Source organism: Drosophila virilis, chromosome 2, assembly GCF_030788295.1.
Source record: "Drosophila virilis strain 15010-1051.87 chromosome 2, Dvir_AGI_RSII-ME, whole genome shotgun sequence".
NCBI classification, from domain to species: domain Eukaryota; kingdom Metazoa; phylum Arthropoda; class Insecta; order Diptera; family Drosophilidae; genus Drosophila; species Drosophila virilis.
Window position 1 is genome coordinate 5,811,324 of NC_091544.1, and position 23,288 is coordinate 5,834,611.

The 23,288-nt window shown below is 44.0% G+C and overlaps 1 protein-coding gene across 1 annotated transcript in view; it reads left to right on the forward strand.

Moving 5' to 3' along the window:
* The window catches only part of LOC6630820 (serine-rich adhesin for platelets), a 46,421-nt gene extending 23,194 nt beyond the window's left edge, over nt 1–23,227 (forward strand). The window contains exons 2-8 of the mRNA XM_002054691.4: nt 4,144–4,196; nt 15,841–19,185; nt 20,275–20,970; nt 21,034–21,179; nt 21,249–21,386; nt 21,449–22,221; nt 22,288–23,227. Coding sequence (XP_002054727.1) covers nt 15,912–19,185; nt 20,275–20,970; nt 21,034–21,179; nt 21,249–21,386; nt 21,449–22,221; nt 22,288–22,690 — 5,430 coding nt within the window. The 5' untranslated portion in view covers nt 4,144–4,196; nt 15,841–15,911 and the 3' untranslated portion in view covers nt 22,691–23,227. The remainder of the gene's footprint in view (nt 1–4,143; nt 4,197–15,840; nt 19,186–20,274; nt 20,971–21,033; nt 21,180–21,248; nt 21,387–21,448; nt 22,222–22,287) is intronic.
* Nucleotides 23,228–23,288: the final 61 nt, after the last annotated feature.

A 23,288-nucleotide genomic window follows, 5' to 3' on the forward strand; every position in this document is an offset into this window, starting at 1 on the left:
GTTCAACTTTCGATCAATAATACTCGCATGCCAGTATTTCTATAGACGGCATCATTTGCGGCTTCTGGCTTTCATGCTGTGACCACCTTTCGTATTTTATGTTTCTCTATTGCCATGTCTTGGATATTTATCATGCTCACAACGCGTTCCCGCTAATTAACTACCAAAATGCTGAGTTTTTCAATGCCTTTTGCAGTTGTCTTTGTTCAATTTGGCTAGCTTTGAAATGCAAATAAGCAAATGACTCGCATTTAGCTCGCATTTGTGAAGGGAAGTTCTTTGTTTTGGCTCAAACTGATGTGAGCACATCAAGAGTCAGAGACTCAACGCAAAGTTATCTAATTAAATGCGTCAGATTTTGTTAAGAGATTATTATTTTGCATAGTGTTTTGAGCCATGCTGCAGATGTTTGACTTCAATTTGACAACCGGTCAAGGTGAAAGCTGTGACACCTGCCTACGAGTCGCACAAAGTTATCTAGAAGCAACAGCTGCAGCAGAGTGGACCCGGCACAGGCACTGATCAGCCTCCAAAAGGCCGTTTTAGCTTTTGACAAATTAATTGGCGGGCTAAATAGCAATTTACTTCAGCTATGCGCGCAATTAAGTTGCGCCTTTTCGCCAACTCTTGACTCTTTTGTCGGTTATCAACCGAAATTAATGCATAAATTAACATACGCTGCGTTGCGCTCAACTGGAAATGGTCATGCCCCCAGTTTGGGGCAGCCAGGCGAGCCAATGCTTGAGCAAATTAACTTGAGCTTCATTTGCAGTGACATTTGCAGCAAATCAAGAGCGAGTGACATACGCGACGAGCACGGGGCAAGTTGTGCTCGTTGCAAGTTGCAGCAACGATTTTGCTACCCAAACGTTTTCTGCTCCATTGAAGCATTCAATTGTGAGGCTTACTCGCACTCGGCCGCCGACTTGGACTGTTGGGCGTAGTCATGCTGCAAAAGCAAATGATGCCACTCAACTTGTTTTTCTTTTTGTAGAAAGTTGCAACGTGGCCAAAGACACTTCTCTCTGCATTTCGAATGGTGTTGCACTGGCCACGTTAACTGTTAGAAAAGAACGGCATCGCCGGCATCGACATAATTTGGGCTTTTGGGTTTTGACTGCGCATAAATATCCAATCATAAGAAGCTGACATTTCTTGTTGCCTCTCGCTGAGCCTGTGTCCATCCACAATGCAGACATTAGAAGTGCTTAACCGGTTTCCAAGTAGCTTTCAATCTATTGATGCCACTCACAGTTACATTTAGTAGAAGCTATCACGGCGTCGTTTAGCCAAAAGAAATAATATTGGGAAATATTTTTGGACTTAGAGGCAACACATTATTTCAAGAATGCTTTGAAATAACCTCGACTTTTGAAAGATTGCTTTATATGTAACATGTAAGAGAATACTTTCTTAAAACTTGGTGCACAACTTGGTGTACAGCTTTACAAAATATACTAAATCGTAAAGTTCGTCAATATAATTCGACTTTTTGATGAAAAATTCATTTTTTCTGATGCAGTTGATGCAGTCTAACCTTTTAAACACATTCTTGTTTAATAATCGAATACTTCACGTTAGAAACATTGTAGAAAAAGATGCCACCTAATGTCATGATATTGCCTTGAGTTCATGCAAGACGCCGGCGTTGACCTTTTATAAAATGCAGTTAAACGCCAGAAACAACAACAGCAACAACAACCACAAAAAAAAAAAACAGTAACAAGTAGCTAGCAATGAGGCGTTGGCCTGGCGTGGGCTTTAAGCCCGACTTCAATTGGCGTGTCATCCACATCATCAACATCATCATCATTGTCATCATTATCATCAGCATCAGCAACAACATCATCATCGTTGTCGCGGATATTCCAACCAACGAATGACAATTTGCAAATGTCTCTGGGTGCATAATTTATGCAGATGCAGTTGCCGCTGCAGTTGCTGCTGCAGTTGCTGCAGCCAGTTTTGAACGAGGCATCAGGCAACTGGAACTACAACTGGTAACTAGAAACGGGCAACTGGCAACGGGCAACTGGCAACTGGCAACTGGCAGCATTTAGCACTGGCCATTAAGGCGAACGCCCATGCATATTCAGTGTCATAATCCCAACGGTATTTTAATGCTAAATGCTTACTCACTTCGATGGTGCAGACAAGAGAAACCCGTTTTTCCGGTAATGACCTTCAGTGTTTGCTTTATTATCAACCTCTCCCCCCCACACGACGCCGGCAGTGGGCTGGCGATGTCTGTGGTTCACGTACTTCATTTGGAGCTGTTAAAATTCTGTTGAATCCAAAAAAGGTAGCCAAAGTAACTTCCTGAACATGCGACGCTAACAATTTGGAGCTCTTGTTATTGCTCTAGATGGAAATCAGCATTTGGCCACAACTGGTGGTCCAAAGCGTAAAGCTGCCCCATTTCAGAGCCCAGTTCTTGGTAGCATATGCATGGTATGTGTATATACCGATACCGAAAGCGTAGCAATTTCAGCAAATGCCTATTCAAAAGCCCAGGGGCATTAACTGTACACGGGAGCCATAGAAAATGCCAACAATTAATTGTATTTGACTGATTTGGATTCTGACTCCGAATCCAGTTCTTACCTTGCAGCTCGGCACGCTTCGGCAGCTGCCCACTCGGTTTGCTGTCATTCGTTATGCTAATGAACAGATCCAGCAACGGATCAAGTGCTAAATGGAATGTTTGTTAATTAAACAGCCGTTAGCAGTAAACCAAGCCATATATCCTCCACCCCCACGTAACCCCTCCGTTCAGTTTATCTGCGATTTCTGCCTCCGGCGTGCATGCAGCTGGCAACCTGAAAGTCAATTAAAAAAGCTGCACTACAATTGACAATGTGGTAATTGGATTTACCGCTGGGTAGGTGTGTTTTCTGATGCTTTCAAATAAGGCATACGTGTTATTGCCAATAGGTCAGGCGCGTGAACTATCAAGAGGAAAATATATACTCTCTTTATGTTCAAACCTTGGAGCTATTTGGACCACGACCTGATATTTAGATTTCGAAAGGTGTAATTAAAACCAATGTTTTTAGCATATCAAATCCTTTATTCCCGACACTTTACATGCTAATAGTAAATCTTATAGAAAAGTATATTCTGTGATAAGTCTATTCTTACAAGGTTAAAAGCCTAGAAACAATCCACCTTTTAAATGATACACACATTCTCTTTCCATCAACATCAAAAGCCGATTACGACTAACTTTACTCTACAATGGACTTTCGATTTACCTTCAGATTTATAATTTAATATTTTCCAATATAACTCCCTTGTGCTCTTAAATACAAATCTGCATAAACAACCAATCCCATTAATTACTTACTTGAATTAAATGCAAATGCGTGGAATTGCATGTGTGATTTATTCTGGTTGTGATCATTAATTGTTGTCTACAAAACTAATAAAAATTAGTTTTAAATAAGCACTTTAAACGGGGCAGTCGGTTCGACGGGTCACAAGAACAAGTGTGCGCCATGGCCAGCTATTAAAAGTGGTAAAAGCAAAAACCACTTGTCACTTGGCATGTTAACCTTGATAAAAGCTTCTATTATTTTTTGTTCAGCATAAAGCCAAGTGCATAAGTTGGCTGCACTAACTTGGTCAACAGCTTATGAGAGTGACAATAAAAAATGTGCAGCCCAGGCGGCTCAATTACAGCTTGCGACGACGACACCGAGACTTTGGCTGTCGATTATATGCCCCAAAATGCCAAGACTTGTGCGACAAAGTGTGAATATGGTATATACTATATACACGGCTGGGCCTGACTTGGCTCAAGCCCAGACTCAAGCCAAAAGCAACAGCTGGCTGCTTGGCAGGACGGGTATTGCCAAAGGGTGACACGAAATACGAGCGCAACGTGCATCGAATTCGGGTCATTGCTTGAATCTGGCCAGGCCAGCCTTGGCGCCATAAAGTGGGGGGGCGGGGCGGCTGGGGCGCACGGCTTGAACATTTGGTAATTCGATTTCTGGCAACGTGCGCTGGCCAAATATAAAATTGCATGTGCCCGTCGGGCATTGAACTGTGCCGAATGTAGTTTTTGTTATTGTACTTGTTGTAATTGTTTTTGACAACAATCAAATTAATGTTTATTATGCATTGCTTCATCTTTTCCAGGCAAACACCAACCCAAACGAGCAGCAAACGTGCCAGGAACAAAGTTCAAGCAGGTAAGAAACACGTTTACACTATGCTACCTAGCTCATAATTTTCCCATCGAAATTCGCACAGAATGCAAAAATGCGTTAATGCGACACACAGCTTGTCATGCAAATTGGTCCCCTGACACGCCTATTACGCCCACGCTTTTCTATAATTTGCCACAAAAGTGCAAATGTACATATGTAATTGAAGGCAAACTGCAATTGCAACTGCGACTGCAACTGCAACTGCCACTGCGAATCCAATTGAAGAGCTCCCAGACGCTGGCATGTAAAACACTTGTAATTCGAGGCGACTGCCACTAACGACGTGTTGTCGTTGCCAGGTGAGAAGTGAAAGGGGGCGTCGAAGGTAGCTTGGCTGGCTCCCAGGCCCCATGGGGCCTTCCCATGTCGCAAGACCGGGAAGCATTGGCAACTTCAATCGTAATTGCCATCGACTGCAAATCGCATGCATAGACTGCAAACATAACTTGCCAATTGTCGGTGCCTTCCAGCTGCTGAAATATCGTTGGCAGCATATTTAATTAAATACCATAATTGGCTCCACACTAAACAATGTGTGGAGCACATTAACTGAAAGCCCATGAACTCCAGGCAAGTCGGTTAATCAAGAAACCCTTCTGCTTTAACTGAAAAACTTTCTCAGTGCACTGTAGCTAATTTTATATCCCATTATAATTATAACATTTTGTATTAAAGTTAATATTGAATGAATATTATAAGTAATACTGAAGTCCATTAAAATACAAATGGACAGGTGTTTAATAAACATACCTAGAAGAAATATATTGTCGTTTTCAAATCAGGTTAGTAAATTGAGTATATCTATAAAGCTAGATACTTTGACAAGAATTATTACATTAATTTTCTATGTTAACCTTTAAAGCATAGAATATACAATATTAACTTAAAAAGAGATATCCTTAGAAAGTAGGACCAAATATTACATGTGACTCCTATATATAATTCATTATGCATTCCCACGTGAGGTATACAACAGTATCGGCAATACCAGAGTCTGTCTAATTAAAAACATATTCATTTTTACGCCTTCCATTTTATAATTGTTTTAATATTTTTCGAATTCCTACACCCCCACTCATTGTAAAAACGTGAACACAAGTAAACACTTAAGTGTGGAGACAATAGATTTTCAGTTAGAAAATAAACAACAACAACATAAATACGAAACAACAACAACAACAACAACAACAAATGACAGCTGCATCGAAACGTTTAGTCTGAGAGATTTGCTTTGAAATTAAAGACGACAACAATAAAACTTTCCATTACTAACAAAATTACACTTCAAGCCAAACAAAGCAAGACAAATTCATCTCGTTATCCGATTTTTTCTGCTGCTACAATAATTTGGTCTTTTGTTGTTGGCTTTGCTGATGTAGTAAAAATATATTTTGAGACTTTCAAGATACACACACACACACACACACACACACTCGAAAGACTCTTGTGAGTGCCCCCAAAAATATATATTTAAGTATGTCTGTGGCATGTCAACGCGCATGCAGCACACGTGGCACAATAACAAAGCTTGTTGCTGCCACCGGCAAGAACCAATTTGTGGCACAGCTTTGTGGCAGCGCTCATGTGGCGGAACTGGCTATTAATTCATACATTTTTAGTGGCCAGCAAATGATGAGGTGCTAAATGCCAAACTGCTGGCCACTCAACTGACTTGATGCCGCTCAGACATGCTACGACTCCCAGCTGGGCGACACTCGCTTGATTGACAAACTGAAAAATTGCATTTGCATTGCGCAAGCGAGACATAGGGTCGGGTCGTCAGCAGCAGCATCAGCAGCAGCATCATCTGCTAAACTGTTGACAATGTGTTGAATTTAATGAAGAAAAATGTCAGTCACATTTAATGCCATAAACTGACAGTAGTTCCCCCAACCATTGTTGTTGTTGCTGTCTGCATTAAAAGTGCATTAAAGCAAATTGCACGAAAATATATTGCAAAAATCAAAAACAAAAACCAGGCAGCAATAACGCGTTTCTTGCAGTGTGCGTGTGAAAAGCGACGCGATAAAAACCGCAGGGAAAATGCAACTGTTGCGACAGCGCGCCGTCTAGTTGAAGTTGTTGGCGGGTGTTTCCAGTGGCCGTTAAATAGATAACCAACAGCCACAGAAGCAGCAGCAGCAGCAGCAACAACTGCGAGATCTCTTCAATATCGCTGCCGCTGCCTTAATTGAAACTGTCAATTGAGGTTTCTCTAGGGGTACCTACTATCTCAGTCTCCCGCCCTCTCTCCCTCTCTCTCTCTTTCTTTCTCCTGTCTCGGTCGCTACGCTTGCCATTTTTGGCGTAGGCGACAGTGAAAGTTGTTGTCACTGGCAGTCGGCCATTCGCCAATTGGTCGCAAAGTACACACAGGTAATTAATGCCAATTAAATGTCAAGTTTCAGCTGAGTCGCTGTCCTCCTGGGCGTGTTTTTTTTTTCTTCAGCAACTCAATTGTTGACCGCCCCAGCTTTGACTTTCAAATGTTGCACTGATTAATTATGCCACACCGGGTTGCACTCGCAGCCCAGACAAATGCACTTCGAGTTCGTTTAACGGCAACACGGCAACGCCAGACGATGGCAGCTCAATTGATTTCATTTCTCACGAGCCAAGTCGCAACGTCAGCTGTCAGGCTCGTGAGTTTCTACTTGACTGGCTTGCCAGACTGTTGCCATTTGCCAGTTGCTTCAATTAAGCCCGTGCAAGCAGCTGGCAACGCTGTCGCTCACCCCCACATGGGCAGCTAGCCCGATGCGTTATATGTGCACTTTCTACAAAGCTCTGCGAAAACAAAAGAAAAGTGCAAGTAGCCGGCGGGTCGATGGGCAACAGCAACAGCAACAACAGCAGCGATGGCAGCAACATCGGTATTTTGTGGCTATGCGATTACAGCACAACAAAGTTATTTATGATTATTTAATGCAAAGCTTATTGTTGCTGCCTGCAGGTTCATTGTCCAAAAACTTGCTTTTTTCTATTTGCCCTGTAAAAGCATGCTGCATCCAAAGAGCTCCCAGCCAGCCCCGCTGGCTGTCAACAAGCTTCTTCTATGGACTTTAATTGCTGCCTTTGTTGCTTATCTCGTCTTTCGTTGAACTTTGAACTTGGCCTGCCTTGCGGCGGCTTACTGGCTTTCGTTTATTGTTTGCAGCAGCAACAATGACAGCAGCAACATGCTGCAGCCTAACTGCAATTCATTGTACTTGTGATTGCTTGTCCTTGTGTACGCAGCGTATACGTAATATTTTATGTGCTTGGCAAACCTTGTGTTAAATACAATGTGCTCAATAATGTTGGCAAAGTTACGATCGTTTGCGCATGTGGCAAGCCAATAATTGCATTTGACTGGCTCCCAAATTGGCACAAAAGTAAAGTTAAAATGAAATATTGTTAATTTGGCCCGATTTAGCAAAAACTAAAATTATATCCAATTGAATATGCTGCCTGTGTGTGGAGCTTAACAACAGTGGCCAAGTCTCAAAGCACACAAAAAATATAAATATATCTCTTTGTCTCAAATATCAATTGCAATCTTAAATTATAATTTGCATTTTGTCTCGTACTAACATCTGCAAATTACTTGGCCTTTTGTATTTCCTCTCTGTATCCAAAGGCAATGCAAACAGTTGTTGATCTTTGGCATACAATTAAATTGTGCAGTATGTACAGAAGTATAAACAAGCATATATAATACTAGCATTTCCATCGATAATTGGCCTGCTCGATTCGTTCATGCCCAAAATGTTTGCCAGTCAACATTTTGTTACGATTGTTGTTGCTGTTTCTTGGCCAAAGTTGGCAATTTGTTCTTTTGGGGCATTTGTTGTGGCATTCTGTGATTTAGTCAGCGTCTCGCTGGATTTGCTATACTTAGTTGTTGTTGTTGTTGTTACTTTTGATATTTTGGGCACTGCTTAATTGTGCAATAAAATTCACCATCTCTACAGAAATAGCAATATTTGCTCCCAACTAAGCGACAAGCTTAAAATGTGATTTTAAATGTTATTTGGAGCTCGGCTAGATTTGACTCAATATACTAAAAGACATCTAAAAACCCATTGATTTTCACATTATAAAATTAAATTTGAAGGAAACAAACTTTCTGTGAACAAAAGTTAATCAATTGCATTACTGACTGCATTACTTTTGCAGACAAAGAAATTATTGAATTTTTGTTTCAATACAATAAAAGTTAAGAGAACATGATTTTATATATATAATAAATACTATAATTTATTACATTGTTCTCATTGATAGACGCAGTCTGCGAATAATCGGAAACAGTTCTCAATTTAGTTTTAGCTTTATTCGCAGCTCATCTTGTTGTCTTAAACGCCTATTGTCGAAATTGCAAAAAAGCTGTAAAAAACTTCTACGACTGTTAAGTATTCGTGGAGTCTTACTTAGTCGTCGCTAAGATGCTATTGTTGTTTATTGTACAAACTTTTGGGTGTTTATTATTTATGGGTTCTACATAGTCAAGATTTGAATGCGAACCGGTTGCTAGGCTTTAAGCCCAACCAACCAACCAGCCAAGCTCAAAGTAAACAATTGTTCAGCTTCTGTACCATACACGATGACTTAATGCTAACGGCAGGCGCCCCAGAGCCTGCAGGTTTTTGGCCAACCAAAAACCACAATTCAGTTCAGACTCTTTGGGCATTTATGCAGCTGACAGCGAATGTTGCTGGCTGCTGGACAAACCGCAAAAGTACACGTCCCAGACTGGATGTGAGTCATGGATACAGTGCCAATTGTAACCGTATTGTCCAGGCCTGGCAGGCAGCTTGACAGCCAACAAATGGTGCATGCAAATTTGTTGCACGCTACAAAACGGAGTCTGTGGACACTTAAATATCTCGCATATCTGAAAAAAAAGTATCCCACGCAACAGGTTTTATTATACACTGAGCCCATTAAAAATGGGTATAAGGATATATTGTATTTGTGCAAAATCCAAATGTATGTAACAGGCAGAAGGAAGTATCTCCGACCCCATAAAGTATATATATTCTTGATCAGCATCAATAGATGAGTCGATCTAACCATGTCCGTCCGTCCGTCCGTATGTATGAACTCAAGGATCTCAGAACATATAAGAGGTATAGACTTGAAATTTTAGATGTAGGTGCTCCTAGTGCCTGCGCAGATCGAGTTTGTTTCCGATAATCGATAACTTACTCCGTTTCCAAGCAATCGATAAAAATCGATATCGATATCCTGTTTTTTGGGCAATTTTGGTAAATAATAAGAGTTAGAGTCACCGAACTTGCCATATAGCTTCTAAAATAGAATATATATATATATATCTATTTGATGTTGGAAGAAGAGGGTTCAGGGTATCCCCTAGTCGGGAGCTCCTCTTACTTGTTTTTTATTTCCTTTTTGTATTTTTTGCCATAGTTGTTTTTTATGCCAACCAACATTACCAGAACCTTTGTAGCATACATAATTTCTACGCATCATAAAAAACTTTTTATTGCACATAATTTAAAATTAAGCAAAAATTTTAAAGTTTGCCTGAAAACTTGACCGGCCAACTAAGAAGTTGCTGTGCTTCTGTGTGTGTGGCCATAAATTGAAGTTACGATCCGCGTCTTCTGTGTGTGATGCCTGTGGGAAACGATACACAGGGGTGAAATGCGATGCCAGCCTCGAGCAAGTGACACATTTCGCTCTTTTTTTTTTGGGTACTGCGCTTTTAATGAAGCAACATGTTGTGGCAACACATGTGCCTCTTGGCGGCAACGTGAAGGAGGCAGCCACACGCAAAGCGGCAACTGGAGAGCGAGGCTGAACCCGTTCTGCCCCCAGATGCGGCACGGCTTCATGAATGAATGCGTTTTCGTTTATTAATTTGCAGCCTTTTGTTGCTGTTTCAGCTCTGCTGCTGTTGCTGCAGCTGCACCCCAAAAGTCGCCAAGTTGGCGTCGCCTCCGCCTGTGCGTCACGCAAATGAAAACGAAGACGACGCCAATGAAGCCGTCGCAGCGACATGGGAACTTAACCTTGAAATGTTTTGCAAATGCTTCTTTATAAAAGGAATACCGGGAGGGCGTTGTTCTATACATACTGGTACATAAACTTACATATAAATGGACTTATGCTATACATACCACGCTTCTTGAACAAAATCCAGATATTCTCTCATAGTGTGGATACCACATCAGATGAAGGCATCTGTAATTGGAGTACTGGGATATAATTGGCACACGTTTCGATACATTAATATGATTTTAGCTGTACATTTTAGTTATATTCTCTATAATAATAGCTGTGATTTAGTTCTTGGATTCTACTCTTTTAAGTGGCAAATCATTCAGTCAATTAAAAGACCATGCCAAGATTAACTCAGTCAGATTATCTGACAGCAAAAGTTCTTCGGAATACAAAATACCCTCACAATTTGAAATAACGACTTTGATAGCAATCTGTAGTAGAAAAGAGAAGCCATACGTTTTTAAATAAGTCCAATAACATGATAAACGTGATCTCAGGTTAATAGCTGATGCTTCTTGTCATCAAAAGGTTTCTCGAAACTCAATCTGTAATGCGAATCTTTGCGCATTATCGCGATTAGACTTGAAAACAGCTTCATTAAACAGGCTTGGTTTCTTTCACAAAGGTTGGCATTAATTCCACCTTTGCATTCGTCTCCCCTTCAATACACTCTATCCCACTGAAGTTGATAAACAAACTTCTTTACAATTTAATTGTCGGCTCTGTTCGAGTTGCTGCCCTTGTTATTGTTGTAGTTGTTGTGGTCGCACAAGTTTGTTGAGTTACCTGTTGACAAAATCCCGCCGCCTGCCGCAACATCCGGCCAGTTCGAGTTCTCTAAGGCCAACTAATGGGCAACTCGAGAAACAAGTACCATTTGGCTAATGGCATCTTTGGCTTACGTTTAATTGTATAGACTTGGCTTCCTGCTGTTGGGTACTTCAACTCAGAAATTAAATGGTTTATGTTAATTTATGTTCAAATCATATTCCGCCCGCTGTGTCTCTGTTAATATGCACTTGGCGCCTTGCTTTGTGCAAGCCTATTCGAGCTACACCTGGGGGGTATAGTTTCGAGTTAACCAATTGGCAGACGCTCGGTAAACACAATTAACTATTCTCCGATTCCATTTGCCGCCAGGTGGGAATATATGATTCATCAAATTATGAATTAATTTTCACTTGGAAATTGCATTTCAGATGGTTTGTGATTGAGGGAATAATAGGAGACGTATGTTAAATATATATGTGCATATGTATGTACGTATTTAAAAAAGAAAAAGCCATCACAAAACTACTTCAGAAAATGATTTCTCAACTATCGCCTAAGAACTAAAAATCGACCTTTTGTAAGCTGCTTTAATAAGTAGGTTGAATATTAAAATTATTCCGAATTCATAAGAATGTCGCTCAATCGAATTGAGATATTTCTGTGTGTATCCATGAGTCATTAAAAAAAAAATCGCTTAGCACACAAAAGTACTCATATATATATTTACCTTTTTAAATGTATTTGTATTTTAAATGTCGATTGGCAATTTGATTGCCGTTATTAACGAAGAATTTTAAATTTCGAACTAGAACTTTGCACTTTGCCACAACGGCGAATTTGATTGCCAATTGCCATTTGTGGTCTAATCGATGTAAAGTGGCTCTGCTATGTTCATAAGAGAACATTTCTAATCAGAGTAATCGAGAGTCAGCTCAATTTCCATGACTCAAGACTGGCTTTGTTTTGCCTCTAATTGCCAGCTGCCTTTTATGGCCAACGCCGAGAGAAGTTGACATTTAAAGCAGCGCCCACAACATCCGCTCGCTTGCCGGCCCAACCCGAAATAAAAACACTTTAAGCTAAGGAATTTTTTGATTTTCGTTTTATTATTATTTTGTTTTCAAATGCCTTGGCGCAAAATATTGAACCAGTCATCGCCCATAAACTTCAAATACTTAGCCCAGGTCAAACACTGAATTTGCTATGCATAACCAACTGAACAGAAATAAATTTTGTGGCCCTCCCACCACTCCGTTTTGCATAATTCCCAAAGCAGAACTTTGGCATGCATATCGCAGGTGTATATACATATATACATTTGTACATATATACACTTATGTGCGCTATTTACATAACGCTAAACATATAAATAAACAGCAGAGCAAATGGGAAATGGGCAGCAGAACAAACGGCAGCCGTCGACGCGGCCACGCATAAATCTCACGTGTTAAAGTGGAACAAACTTCTCGCACATCTTTCGTATCTCAGACCAAAAATGTTATTTAAATCTGTTCGCTCATCTCGCATTTTCGATTTCCGACTTCAAGGGAATATTTTTGTGGTAATTTGTAGAGCTGTGAATTGGTTGAGGTTGCAGCTTGATCTATGGCTTTGACTTTTGACTCAAATGGAGCACACTAATAGGCATTTTAGATGCTGGAGCCACGTCTAGAGCGCTAATGGAGCATTTGATTCGATTATGTGTGTCTCAGCTGTTTGATTCAATCAACAGCCCAACTGCAACGCATCCAACATTCGAGACATCTGTTCTGGTCTGTTCTTTATGACAAAACCAAAACTTGTTTATTGGAAGTCAGATATATCTGTTGGTGTTTCTATTCACATGTGTACAACGAATTCCAAGCATTCTCCACATCTCTGTCGTGTAAAATGCGTTAAGAGTCTAGAGATTAGCCCCAAAGCGGCAATTGGCCAACTGCAGCAGCCAAAAGAAAAGAAGGAACCGGGCAAGAAAAGAACTTTCTGCTGCCGTCGGTTAAACCTGTTGGCCCCAATTGGCAGTCGCAGACGATGCGACGGTCAGTTAACTGTTTTGTTGCCTGCAAGCGGCATCAAAAATGTATTGTATGCCAACGATCAGATTAAGGCAAATACAAAGAGCCGCATGCAAAATATTGAAATGGCCTGGCTTCATGAAACGGGTTTGATGTGGCGAACTGTCGAAAATACCAATACCTGGTATACCTGGTATTCATGGCATTGGCGGAGCATTCTCGGGTATCAATTAAATGGTGCGGAACCCAGCTGACCGACTTTTGTATCAGTCGAATTCGACTTTATGGCTAACGAGCTGACACCCGTCCTGGCTATGGCTATGGGCGCTAGATCCGTGAGCTTGGAGCATGAAATTTATGCAGATTTATTTGTGTTACATTTTACTGCGACAGCAACGTCTTGATATCTCTTCTCCTTGGGCCAATCTAAAACGTTGGCAACAGCATTCCTTATGGCGAGAGTGCCACGGCTAAACTTGAAAGATAGCTTCCACTTGTTGCAGCTCGGATGTTGGTTGTTGTCGGTTGGCGCTCCTCTTTTGTAGTTGAATTGTTGGCCATTTTTATGGTCAAATAGCGCCACAATTTGTTGCAAATTTTCTGCTGCTCCTCGTCGCTGAGCACTGCCATGTGTTTCACTTTTGCACCATTTTGGTCAGCCGGCGAGGAAATTGTGCTACTTTTAATCCCTTATGATTTATGAGCTAGCTTGCAACATCGTGTGAGAACCGTTGCTCTAAATACGGCCAAATGTTGGCCTCCACTTGGTTAGCGGCTGGTTGAGAATTGGCGCACAACTGCAGCCTCGTCTGGGGCCATAAACAAATCGACTATCGATGCCGCAACCAAATGCAAATGAGTGAAAGAAAAAATGCCAACAATTAACAAAAAACAAACAACAGCATCTCGAGCAAATTTATGTATAACACGGCCAAACAAACGCGATATGCACAAGCAAAACAAAAAAAAAAAACAAAAAAAAAAACACGGCATCAACTGTTGCCAGCCGCACGGTTATGCAATTGAGAGCGCTCGGTGCTGCCCCTGCACCCTGCAGCAATCCCCCTTCTGTGTCCAGCTAATGGCAATGGTATTTGCGAATAGATTGCACAAAGCCAAGATTTATGCATATTAACGCTTAGCCAAAACGCTGACCCAAAAACAGTAGCAGTTATTGCTGCTGCTGCTGCTGCTGTTGCTGCTGCTGCTGCTGCAACAGCAGAAGCTGCACGCCGCCAACAACTTAACAATGGCTAAACTTTCGTTCACGTTGGCGTTGATAAATGAGTCCCAAGAAGCCTACCAACTGTGTCTGTTGTCATCTTTATTGTGTGGCTTTTGGGTTGCTTTGTGTTGTTGTTGTTCTTTTTTTTTTTTTTGTGGGTGTTGTCGCCGTTGTCAGCGGCAACACTTTCCCAATTAGACGCTGCCAAAATGTGTGTGTTGGCCAAATTGTCTTACAAACTCACTTTGCGGGTTTTGCTCGCTTTAAAGAGGGCTAATGACTTAAAGACATAAACGCTGCATTGTTAAGTCTCTTTGTTCTTATGGCTGTGTGACTAATCTAAACTGTTACACAAGAAACGCCTTGTGCGTTGATTGTGAGAACTCAAATTATAACACTTGTTCTGGTTCTTTAACTCTTGCGGGAATTGGTATAGCTTGTGACATTCACGGGGACTGATATGATGACAAAATATATATATATACGCATATAACTTAAATATAATATAGAAATCGGCCGAAAATTAAAAAGTTCTGTGAACACATTATCGATTATTCTAAAATAAATAAATTGTGCAAAAGATTTATGTTTGCCAGAGTATTTTACTTTCGGCAATGTTCGTGTTTGTTTATGTTTCCTCTTTTTTATTAATATAAATTTTTTAGCCATTTCTTGAGGAAATTAAAAAAAATTGATGTATATATTGCTGTTAATGAAACAGGTTTACCTTCCTGCCATTTTTGTTTGTATGGAGTTTTTGTTTATAATTTGTCTATGTTTTTATACTTTTTGGCAAGTTTATTGTTCCGCAGTTTTTATGTGAGTATCATTTATTGCACATGCAGTCCGTCACAGAGACCGTCACTTGCCTGTGCAATTTTAGAAAGTCATTTACACGTACACACATGCGCTAAGTTAAAGCGCAAACATAAACAAACTGACTAACTAACAACAACAGCAATGGCTAACAGCAGCAACTTATTACCCAACAGCAATTGGAGACACTGTCAAAGTGCAGTGAGACCTGGGCAAACACGAGCACGTCGATGACAAACACTGTGCCCCTTTCCCCTTCCCTCCCTTATCGGCAAGCTGACACAGCAACAAGAAGCCCACAACAGCAACATCAGCAGCAGCAGCAATAATTTCAATAATATCATTATCAAGATGAAGATTGATTGATAGTCGCCATGGTAAATAAATGTTTGACTGTTTGGTGAAGACATTGAATGACCGCATGGCCAGTTGGCCAATTGGTTTTGGCTGCTTGGGCAGGCGAGGACGACTAATGCAAATTGCCAAGTTTGACTGTTGCGAATTGTAGTTGTTGTTGTTGCTGTTGCTGCTCTTATATTTACATTCAATAATTTTGAGTCATGTCGCAGAAGCTGCATTTATGCAGTGAAAGTTGATTGTTGGCCTGGGCAATGCAGCAGCAACATCAGCAGCAGCAGCAACAGTTGCTGGTAGGGCTTGCGCAATCGCTGGCGCAATGAAAGTTTTCATCAGCCTTTAGGTTTATGCGCTAATAACACAATAATATAATGACAGCAACAATAATACGCATTAAGCATTACTCATTGTTACATTATTTTCTTTCCATTTACAGAATATGGTGGAATAAGTTGGACAGCAGCAACGGCAACAGCAACAGCAACAATCACAATAGCAACACACAAAATGTCGTCGTCGATTTGCTCGCACTTTACGCAGAATGCGTGGAAAAAGGATCTATGCTCGAACTGTTTCAAGTCAAAGGATGAGCATAAAGCAGCCGCTGCTGCCGCAGCTGCCGCACAACAGGGTACCAAGCCAAGCGCTCTCAAGTCAGATAACCAAGCAAAGATTGACTACCCGAACAAGCACAGAACACCAGCCAAGAGCATCATAAAGAAGGCATTTGGCGTACGCCTCACCACGACCACCACCACCAGCAGCAGCTTCACCAAGTCTAGCAGCAGCAGCTCCAAGTCAGGCAAGGTTTGCTTTCCCAAGCAGCTACACGAGATCATTGGCTATGGCGGCGAGTGGTCAGAAGACGATGACGATGATGATGATCATGACTTTATGAATCTGGGCAATGAACACGATGACATGGCCATCACGGAAACAGATGACGAAGAAGCCGTTGAGCTGAAACGTATTACTCGCGCCAACACGGACTTCAACATGAACAATGGCAATCTGCTGGGCGATGCCCAGGATAACATTAAAAAGTCATTTGCAGCACTTAAGCTGGGCGCACCACAGGTTGACAAGGAGGGCAAGAAACAAACGCTAACGATCAATGTTATGCCCTTTGGACAGCCTACAGCGACAAAGGCGACAAAGACAGCGCCGTGCAAATCAACAGAGATTTCGCAAACAACAACAACAACAACAAAGGCAGCAGCATCCTCCAGCACAGTAACAGCCAAGTCTGTCACATCGGCAGGCACAACAATCAAAAGCACCATAACCAGCACCTGCACCAAGAAAGTAACCACAACACTGACACCCACGCTGGCCAAGAGCACGCCAGGTGCATCCACGCGCGATGGCAAGGACAGTCCACCCATTGAACGTGCGATGGAGAAGTCTCTACTAGATGAAATCTCAGAGACGCTTCAGCAAAAACAAAAACAAAAGCAAAACGAAATCAACACAGCGGCAGCAACATCAGTCACAACAGCAACAGTTGCAAGTAGCAGCAGCAGCAGCAATAACAAAATCAAGTTCGAACTAGGCTCGCTTAGCGATTCACCGAAGCCATTTCTTGACCTTAAGAAGCCCATCGCGCGTAATGCGCCCATAACCAAGGACCACACGAAGCCCAAGGTGAACGTGTGCCACAAATACTCCGACACGGACAGCAATTGCTCGGACACGGAAAACGGCGTCTCCGCCTACTATGATGTGGTTGAAACGCAGCTGAGTTACGAGAATCTGCCCGATGGAAAGTACAGTGAGCAGGTGGGTGTGGCCAGCGCCCAGCAGGAAGCTAGCAGCACGCACTACTCCAGCTCCCAGTACATAACGGACATGCTGCTTAGTTCGAAGACGCGTGCCGCCAGTTATAATCTGCACGAGGGCAACTTTATGACCAGCAAGATAACCTCAGACGGATTGATTGTCACCAAATGCAGTTCGGACGACGCACTCGACTCCACGGGCAGCAGCTTCGATGGCAGTTCCGACGAGGAGAACGCCTACAACATGATACGAAGCGAATCCGACTCGGGCATCGGCATCAGCATTGGCAGCGACTATAAGAATCTGCCAAATGCTGCGGTCAAAGGCGGCAATGAACAGCGCTCGCTGGTGGAAAAGAAGCTCAGCGCCAGCACCAATAACTCCGACTACGAGGACATACAAATCGGCGATCAGTCTGGCAACCAAGCGGCGGTCAAGAGTCGCGAGCTGCACGGCGAGCCCGACGGCAGTGCCGATCCGGACAACAAGCTGGAACAAAATCAGCAACAGCAGCAGCAGCAACAACAGCAGAAGGAGGAGTCAGCGACGGATGCGTTGCCCCAACAGCTGCCAGCGCTGCCCAAGTCACCGCCGCCGCCCATGAAAATCGATGCGCGTTCTTCCTTCTTGCACGGCCTGAAAAAGCCCGAGTTGCCAGCTAAGCCGCTCGTTAGCAGCAGCATCGGCAGCAACAACAACAATATCAACAACAACTCGCCGCTGAAAACCTTTATGAGCAAGCGGACGCCCAGCAGCGCCGAGCAGCAATTCATCAGCCAGCTGCAAACGGCAATTTCCAAATCGAGTGAGAATCTGCTATTAGCTGCTTCAGCGTCAACAGCGGCGGCGGCAGCAGCAGCAGCAGCAGCAGCGACTGAGTCAGCCAAAGATGATGCCAAGCTAAAGAAAGGCAAAGCGCCAAATCCGCCGCCGGAGCCTAAACTGAGCGCGCCGCCTACGCCGGAGCGCGATTATAGTTTGGTAGTTGAATTCGAACAGGCAACCAAGACAGAGGCGGTAGCTTCCAAAGCAGGGAATACTCCAGCTGACAGCGAGCCGTTACCTACAGCAACGGCAGGTACAACAACAGCAGCAGCAGAAACTGTTGCTGTCGCGGCCACAACAACAACAAACACAGCAGTAACAACAGCAGCAACAACACCAGTAGCAGCAACAGTTGCTGGCAGCAACAGCAGCAACAATCTGTATACCAGAAAGCCACCTGTGGCGGCCGCCACGCCCGTCATACGCGAAAAGGACAAGCGGGAGCGGGCGGTCATCAATCCAAAGTTTCGCAGTCTGAACACCTTTGTGATGCAGCGCGCCAATGCGGCAAAGCAGCTGCAAATGCAATCCGCCAGCTCTGTGCTGAATCTCAAGCAGCCGTTAACGCCGGAGCCGACGCCGCGCAGTCAGCGACATCTGTCCATGTCCGAGGAGTGCCTGGCAGCCGCTGGCTTGACGGAGCAGCAGCCTAGCAAAAGCACAAAGTCACCCACTGCCTCGCCGCCACAGAAGCAGAAATCAAAGTTCTCGATCAAAAAGTTTTTGCGTATGGGCGGCAATGGGGGCAACAAGTCCAGCGAGCAGCTATCCAAGAAGGACAGCAGCGTCTACACTGAGATATGTACGGGCGATGATGGCAGTGTGGCTGGCAAGCCACGTCTCGTCATCATACATCCCATTGACATTAATCCCACGGCCGTTGAAGTTGTCAAGGATATTACAAAGACAAACGATGCTGTCTCGGCGCAGACGGTGGCTGTGGTCACCGCCAAGCCGCCAGCTCCGCCGCTGCGCGCCAGCGAGGGACACCGCGGTCATGAGGCCAATAAACCGGCACGCCCACCGCCGCCCAAAAGCGCTGAGCTGCGTCGCAAGCAGAAAACGGAGCTGACAGCCACGCTTAGCGCCAGCAGTGTAGATTCCGCTAAGATTTCCGGCAATCCCAATGCCGGTGGCTCCATCAAATCCAAAGCGGACAATGTGTACGCCAATTTGGGTGAGTGTGCAATTGGATGAGCTAAGTGGGTAACTGGGACGCCCGAATTCCATAAATAATCAATCCGTCGAGTGCCTAGCGTGGGTGTATCTATCTATCTATCTCTTCCTCTCTCTCTCTCTCTCCCTATCTATCTCTGTCTCTCTCCGATCGTGATTGCGGTGTTGATCCAATTTCAAAAGAAAGCGCAAACAGATTACGTTTGCTGCCAGCGCCCAAATGCCATGGCATAAAGTCATGCGACCTTCAGAATGTGAATCTAAAGGGTCTCTTCACCCAATGTGCCACTTGGCCACAACAAAAACTGATCATAAATTGAAGTGGTGCTGAAAGTAGAACCATAGCAAAACGAGTTACGCATTTCAATCAATATAACGGGCAGTTCGTAGAAGCCGCCGTCGATTCTTATGGCCATAAGCCAGACAGGTAGCCAGATTAAAGTGGGTTAAGTGAGCGCGCCAGAGCTATGTAGTAAAAAATGTGGTTTTACAGATGAACAACAGCAATAAAATATCGAAATAAAAACAAACCAGAGCCCAGAGCCAATGAGGTAACCACATGCGAATGCTGAGCCAGCTCCAAATGCCAGCTGGAAAACTAGCGAAACGAGAATCGCTGGCAGGGAAAGAGTTAGAATCTGAGACCCATTTCTCTGCTGACATTTTGTGGTCAGGCCAAATGTGGCGAGAACTTGTTACACCTGCTGTTGCTGCCGGCTGTCGGCTGTCGTCTGTCGGTGGCAATTGGTGGCAACTGGTGGCAGCTGGTGAAGGGGCCGTCGCAGAGCTCATCAGCTCACAGCTTTGGCTGTGGAAGAGCTATTTGTTAGACATCTTGGCCACTAGGCACCATTATGCGAATTGTAATTTGCCACGAATTTGGGTCAAAATCACAATTAGTGTCGCAGGTTACACAGATAAAACAAAAACATGGCCAGCTGTGGCTGGCGTTTGGCATTGTTTTGGCCATGAAACTTGGCCAGATATATCTTGTACAGATTATATCTATAGACTTGCATAGGATATTAGCTAAAATACAAACATTCAAGCATTATAGACCCCTAATCTATTCCTCTCTATTGATGTACAGGCGAAATACGCTCTTCGATAGCCCCACGCAAGCCGGAGCGCACGGCTAGCATGCGGGAGCGTGAAGCGCAGCTGGAGCTGGTCCGCAAGCGGGGCATACTTACCGATACTATCTCCATTTGCTCGTCAAACGGTGAGAATGTAACGGCCGATCAGTCCAAGGCGTGCAGCACCAATCCATTCGAATCTGGCAAACCGCCGGCGGGAACAGGCACTGTCAGCAGCCGCACCAGCACCTTCGAGCGGCAGCCGAAAAAGGCCGAGACCAAAATGTCCATATCCAGCAAGCTGGAGATTTTTGAGCAGCGCGCCCAGGGCACACACGATGCCACTGACAGCGGCCAGCGCAGCAGCCTGAAGGATTCGGTGCGCAAGATTAACAGCACCATCGATAGCTATCTAAAGGACAAGCGCGACTATGAGAACATGTACGAGTTTGTCAAAATGGGCAATGGCAACAGTAGCTCGGCAACGACATCGACAACGACAGCCATAGGATCGGCAACGGCGGCAACAGCAACGCCACCGATGCCACCTACACGCAACAGCAACCTCGACTTGACCGCTGTGGCCGGACAACGACTCAACAGCCAGACTGGCAGACGCAACAATATCTACTCGGATACAGCTTCCATAGCCAGTTACACGCGCAGCGAGTACGGTCCAGTGCGGCATTATGGCCTGAACAATAGCTTAGGTGAGTTCGAAAATAATATATGAGGCTGTGGCATGATCCTAACTGATGTGTTTCGATTTGCAGCAAACATTCCACGCGTCATCTCGGCCTCGTATGCGGGCAGCGAGGCGGGCGAGTTCGACATATATGCACCGTACAGCTACTACGGCAGCGAGGCTGGTGGAGATGTGGCCGCGGACATTAACGACAGCGTCTGGGGCATGCAAATGGTGAATTTGAACAATTTCAATATTTGGGCGAACTTCATTCCTTAACTCCTTATGTGCGAATCTTTGCAGGGCAACAAGAACCGCAGCAAGGCCACGAATCGTTTGCGCATGCGCAAAGGACGCAGTGTCGTGCACAAGACCATCGAGGACAACTACACAGCCGTTGTTGTGGCCAATCATGAGGCCCTAGCCCAGGTGCTCGATCAGGTGAGTCTCTGTTATGCAGCTACCTCCCATCATACTAGACATCAACCCTAACCCTTCCACAGCTGCAGCAAACGCCAGTTGTGCCCGCGGCACTGCGACCGCTAGCCAATGCCATCAATTTGCGATACGAGGACTTTACCATTTTGGAGGGGGTTCAGGCGTTTGTGGTGGGCAAGAAGGCCTTCCATGCGGCCCTTTGGACCACTTCGCCTGTGACCTTGGCCCTATCGGCCGACTGCAACCAGCTGGCAGGCGTTGGCGGCGAGCTGAGCCAACTGACAGGCGGTGTCTGCGATGTACTTAATCCCATAACTGAATTTTGCGATCTGGTGCCCAGTTATCAGTTGCCTCTGATGCCCACTACGGAGGTGACGCTGCTGCAGGCCACAATATCGGTGCTGCCGAGACTTCAGCTGGAGACGTTGCAATCGATTGGAGCCATACTTAAGGGCAAGTCGCAGGTGCTGGACAAGAGCAACTTTAATTTCCGCGGCTCTATACCGAATCTGAACAGCCTGAAGGATGCGGCTGGTGCCAATGCGCTGCGCAATGTGGTTTCCGTACAAAACCTTAGCACATTGAACGAGGAATCAACGTCGCCTAGCATCACGGGCGCCAACGATGGTGAGGAGAGTACGCCCATGCCAAGTGCCATGCCCGCCTTCGATGATGTTATGACGCGCGAGGTGGCATTCATTATGCTGCAGCTGGTCAACGGCATGAAAAATCTGCAGGCCAAGGCCATTGAAGAGACACCGCTAAGTCTATCGAATGTGGTGCTGTCCAAGGATATGGATAACAAGGATGCGCAGGCACGACTCTGTGTCTTGCAAGGGTACAAAACGAAGCTATTTTATCGACTCTTCAATCATCCACTAATCCTGAACAAATCCATTTACAGCAATAACAACGACGACGAGGAACCCATGGGCACGCTCTGCAAATGCGCCCACGGCGCCTTGACCGACATGCTGCCCACAACAAAAATCACACCCATTCTGGCCGATATTTTGCAACAGGAGCGTGCCGAATCGCTTTCCAAGGCCAAATCAGTGCTGGAGTTTGTGCTCTGGGGTCCCTCTGATGTGGCGCTTGTGGGCTCAACCAAGGAACGTGAGCTCGCCTTACAACGCTGGCTGGACCTGGAACGGGCCACAGTGCTCCATGGCTTAGTGCGCACGCGCGTCGAGCTGACCGTCTACGACGAGTGTCATCTGATGTTCCTCGTGCGCTCCACGGCCAAAATGATGAACGATGCGGCCAAAATTGTCTGCAGCTATCAGCAGCATGCGTCCCATGATTAGCCCCAAGTTAGCATAATCTCATATGTATTTATTATACAAGATTATAATAGGCTTTTAGTCCTTTGAGTTGTAGCTTAGATATATATTTACATACCTATGTTGGGCTTAAGGCTCCCAGAGAATCATATTCTATGCGTAGCATTTTATGCATTATCGAAACATGATATTTACCGAACTATAATTATGGTTTACCCTTAAAACGATATGAACGATACGAATCCCGTAACATTGTATACACTATTTTCCCTAGCGTGCCAAACGAACCACGCGCGGAAATTGTCTTGTAAAAACCCTATCTTCAGTGAAACTTTAATTAATTGTAGTTTACTCGTAACTGTAAGTCATTATTCTACGCAACTATTTATACTTACCTACATTACTTACTTATCATACGTAATAACCGCTGAGAACTATCTATCGAAAGTCTAATTCGGCTTGTAAAGGAAAACATTGGTGTTTGTTTTAAATATCCATACGTACAATATTTTATACCTATCAATATGCAAATAAATAAACTGCGAAAGTCTATTAAATATATACATTAAATTCCTTATATTTGTTTTAAATGATAGTTTTATTGTGGGCTCCACAAAATGTA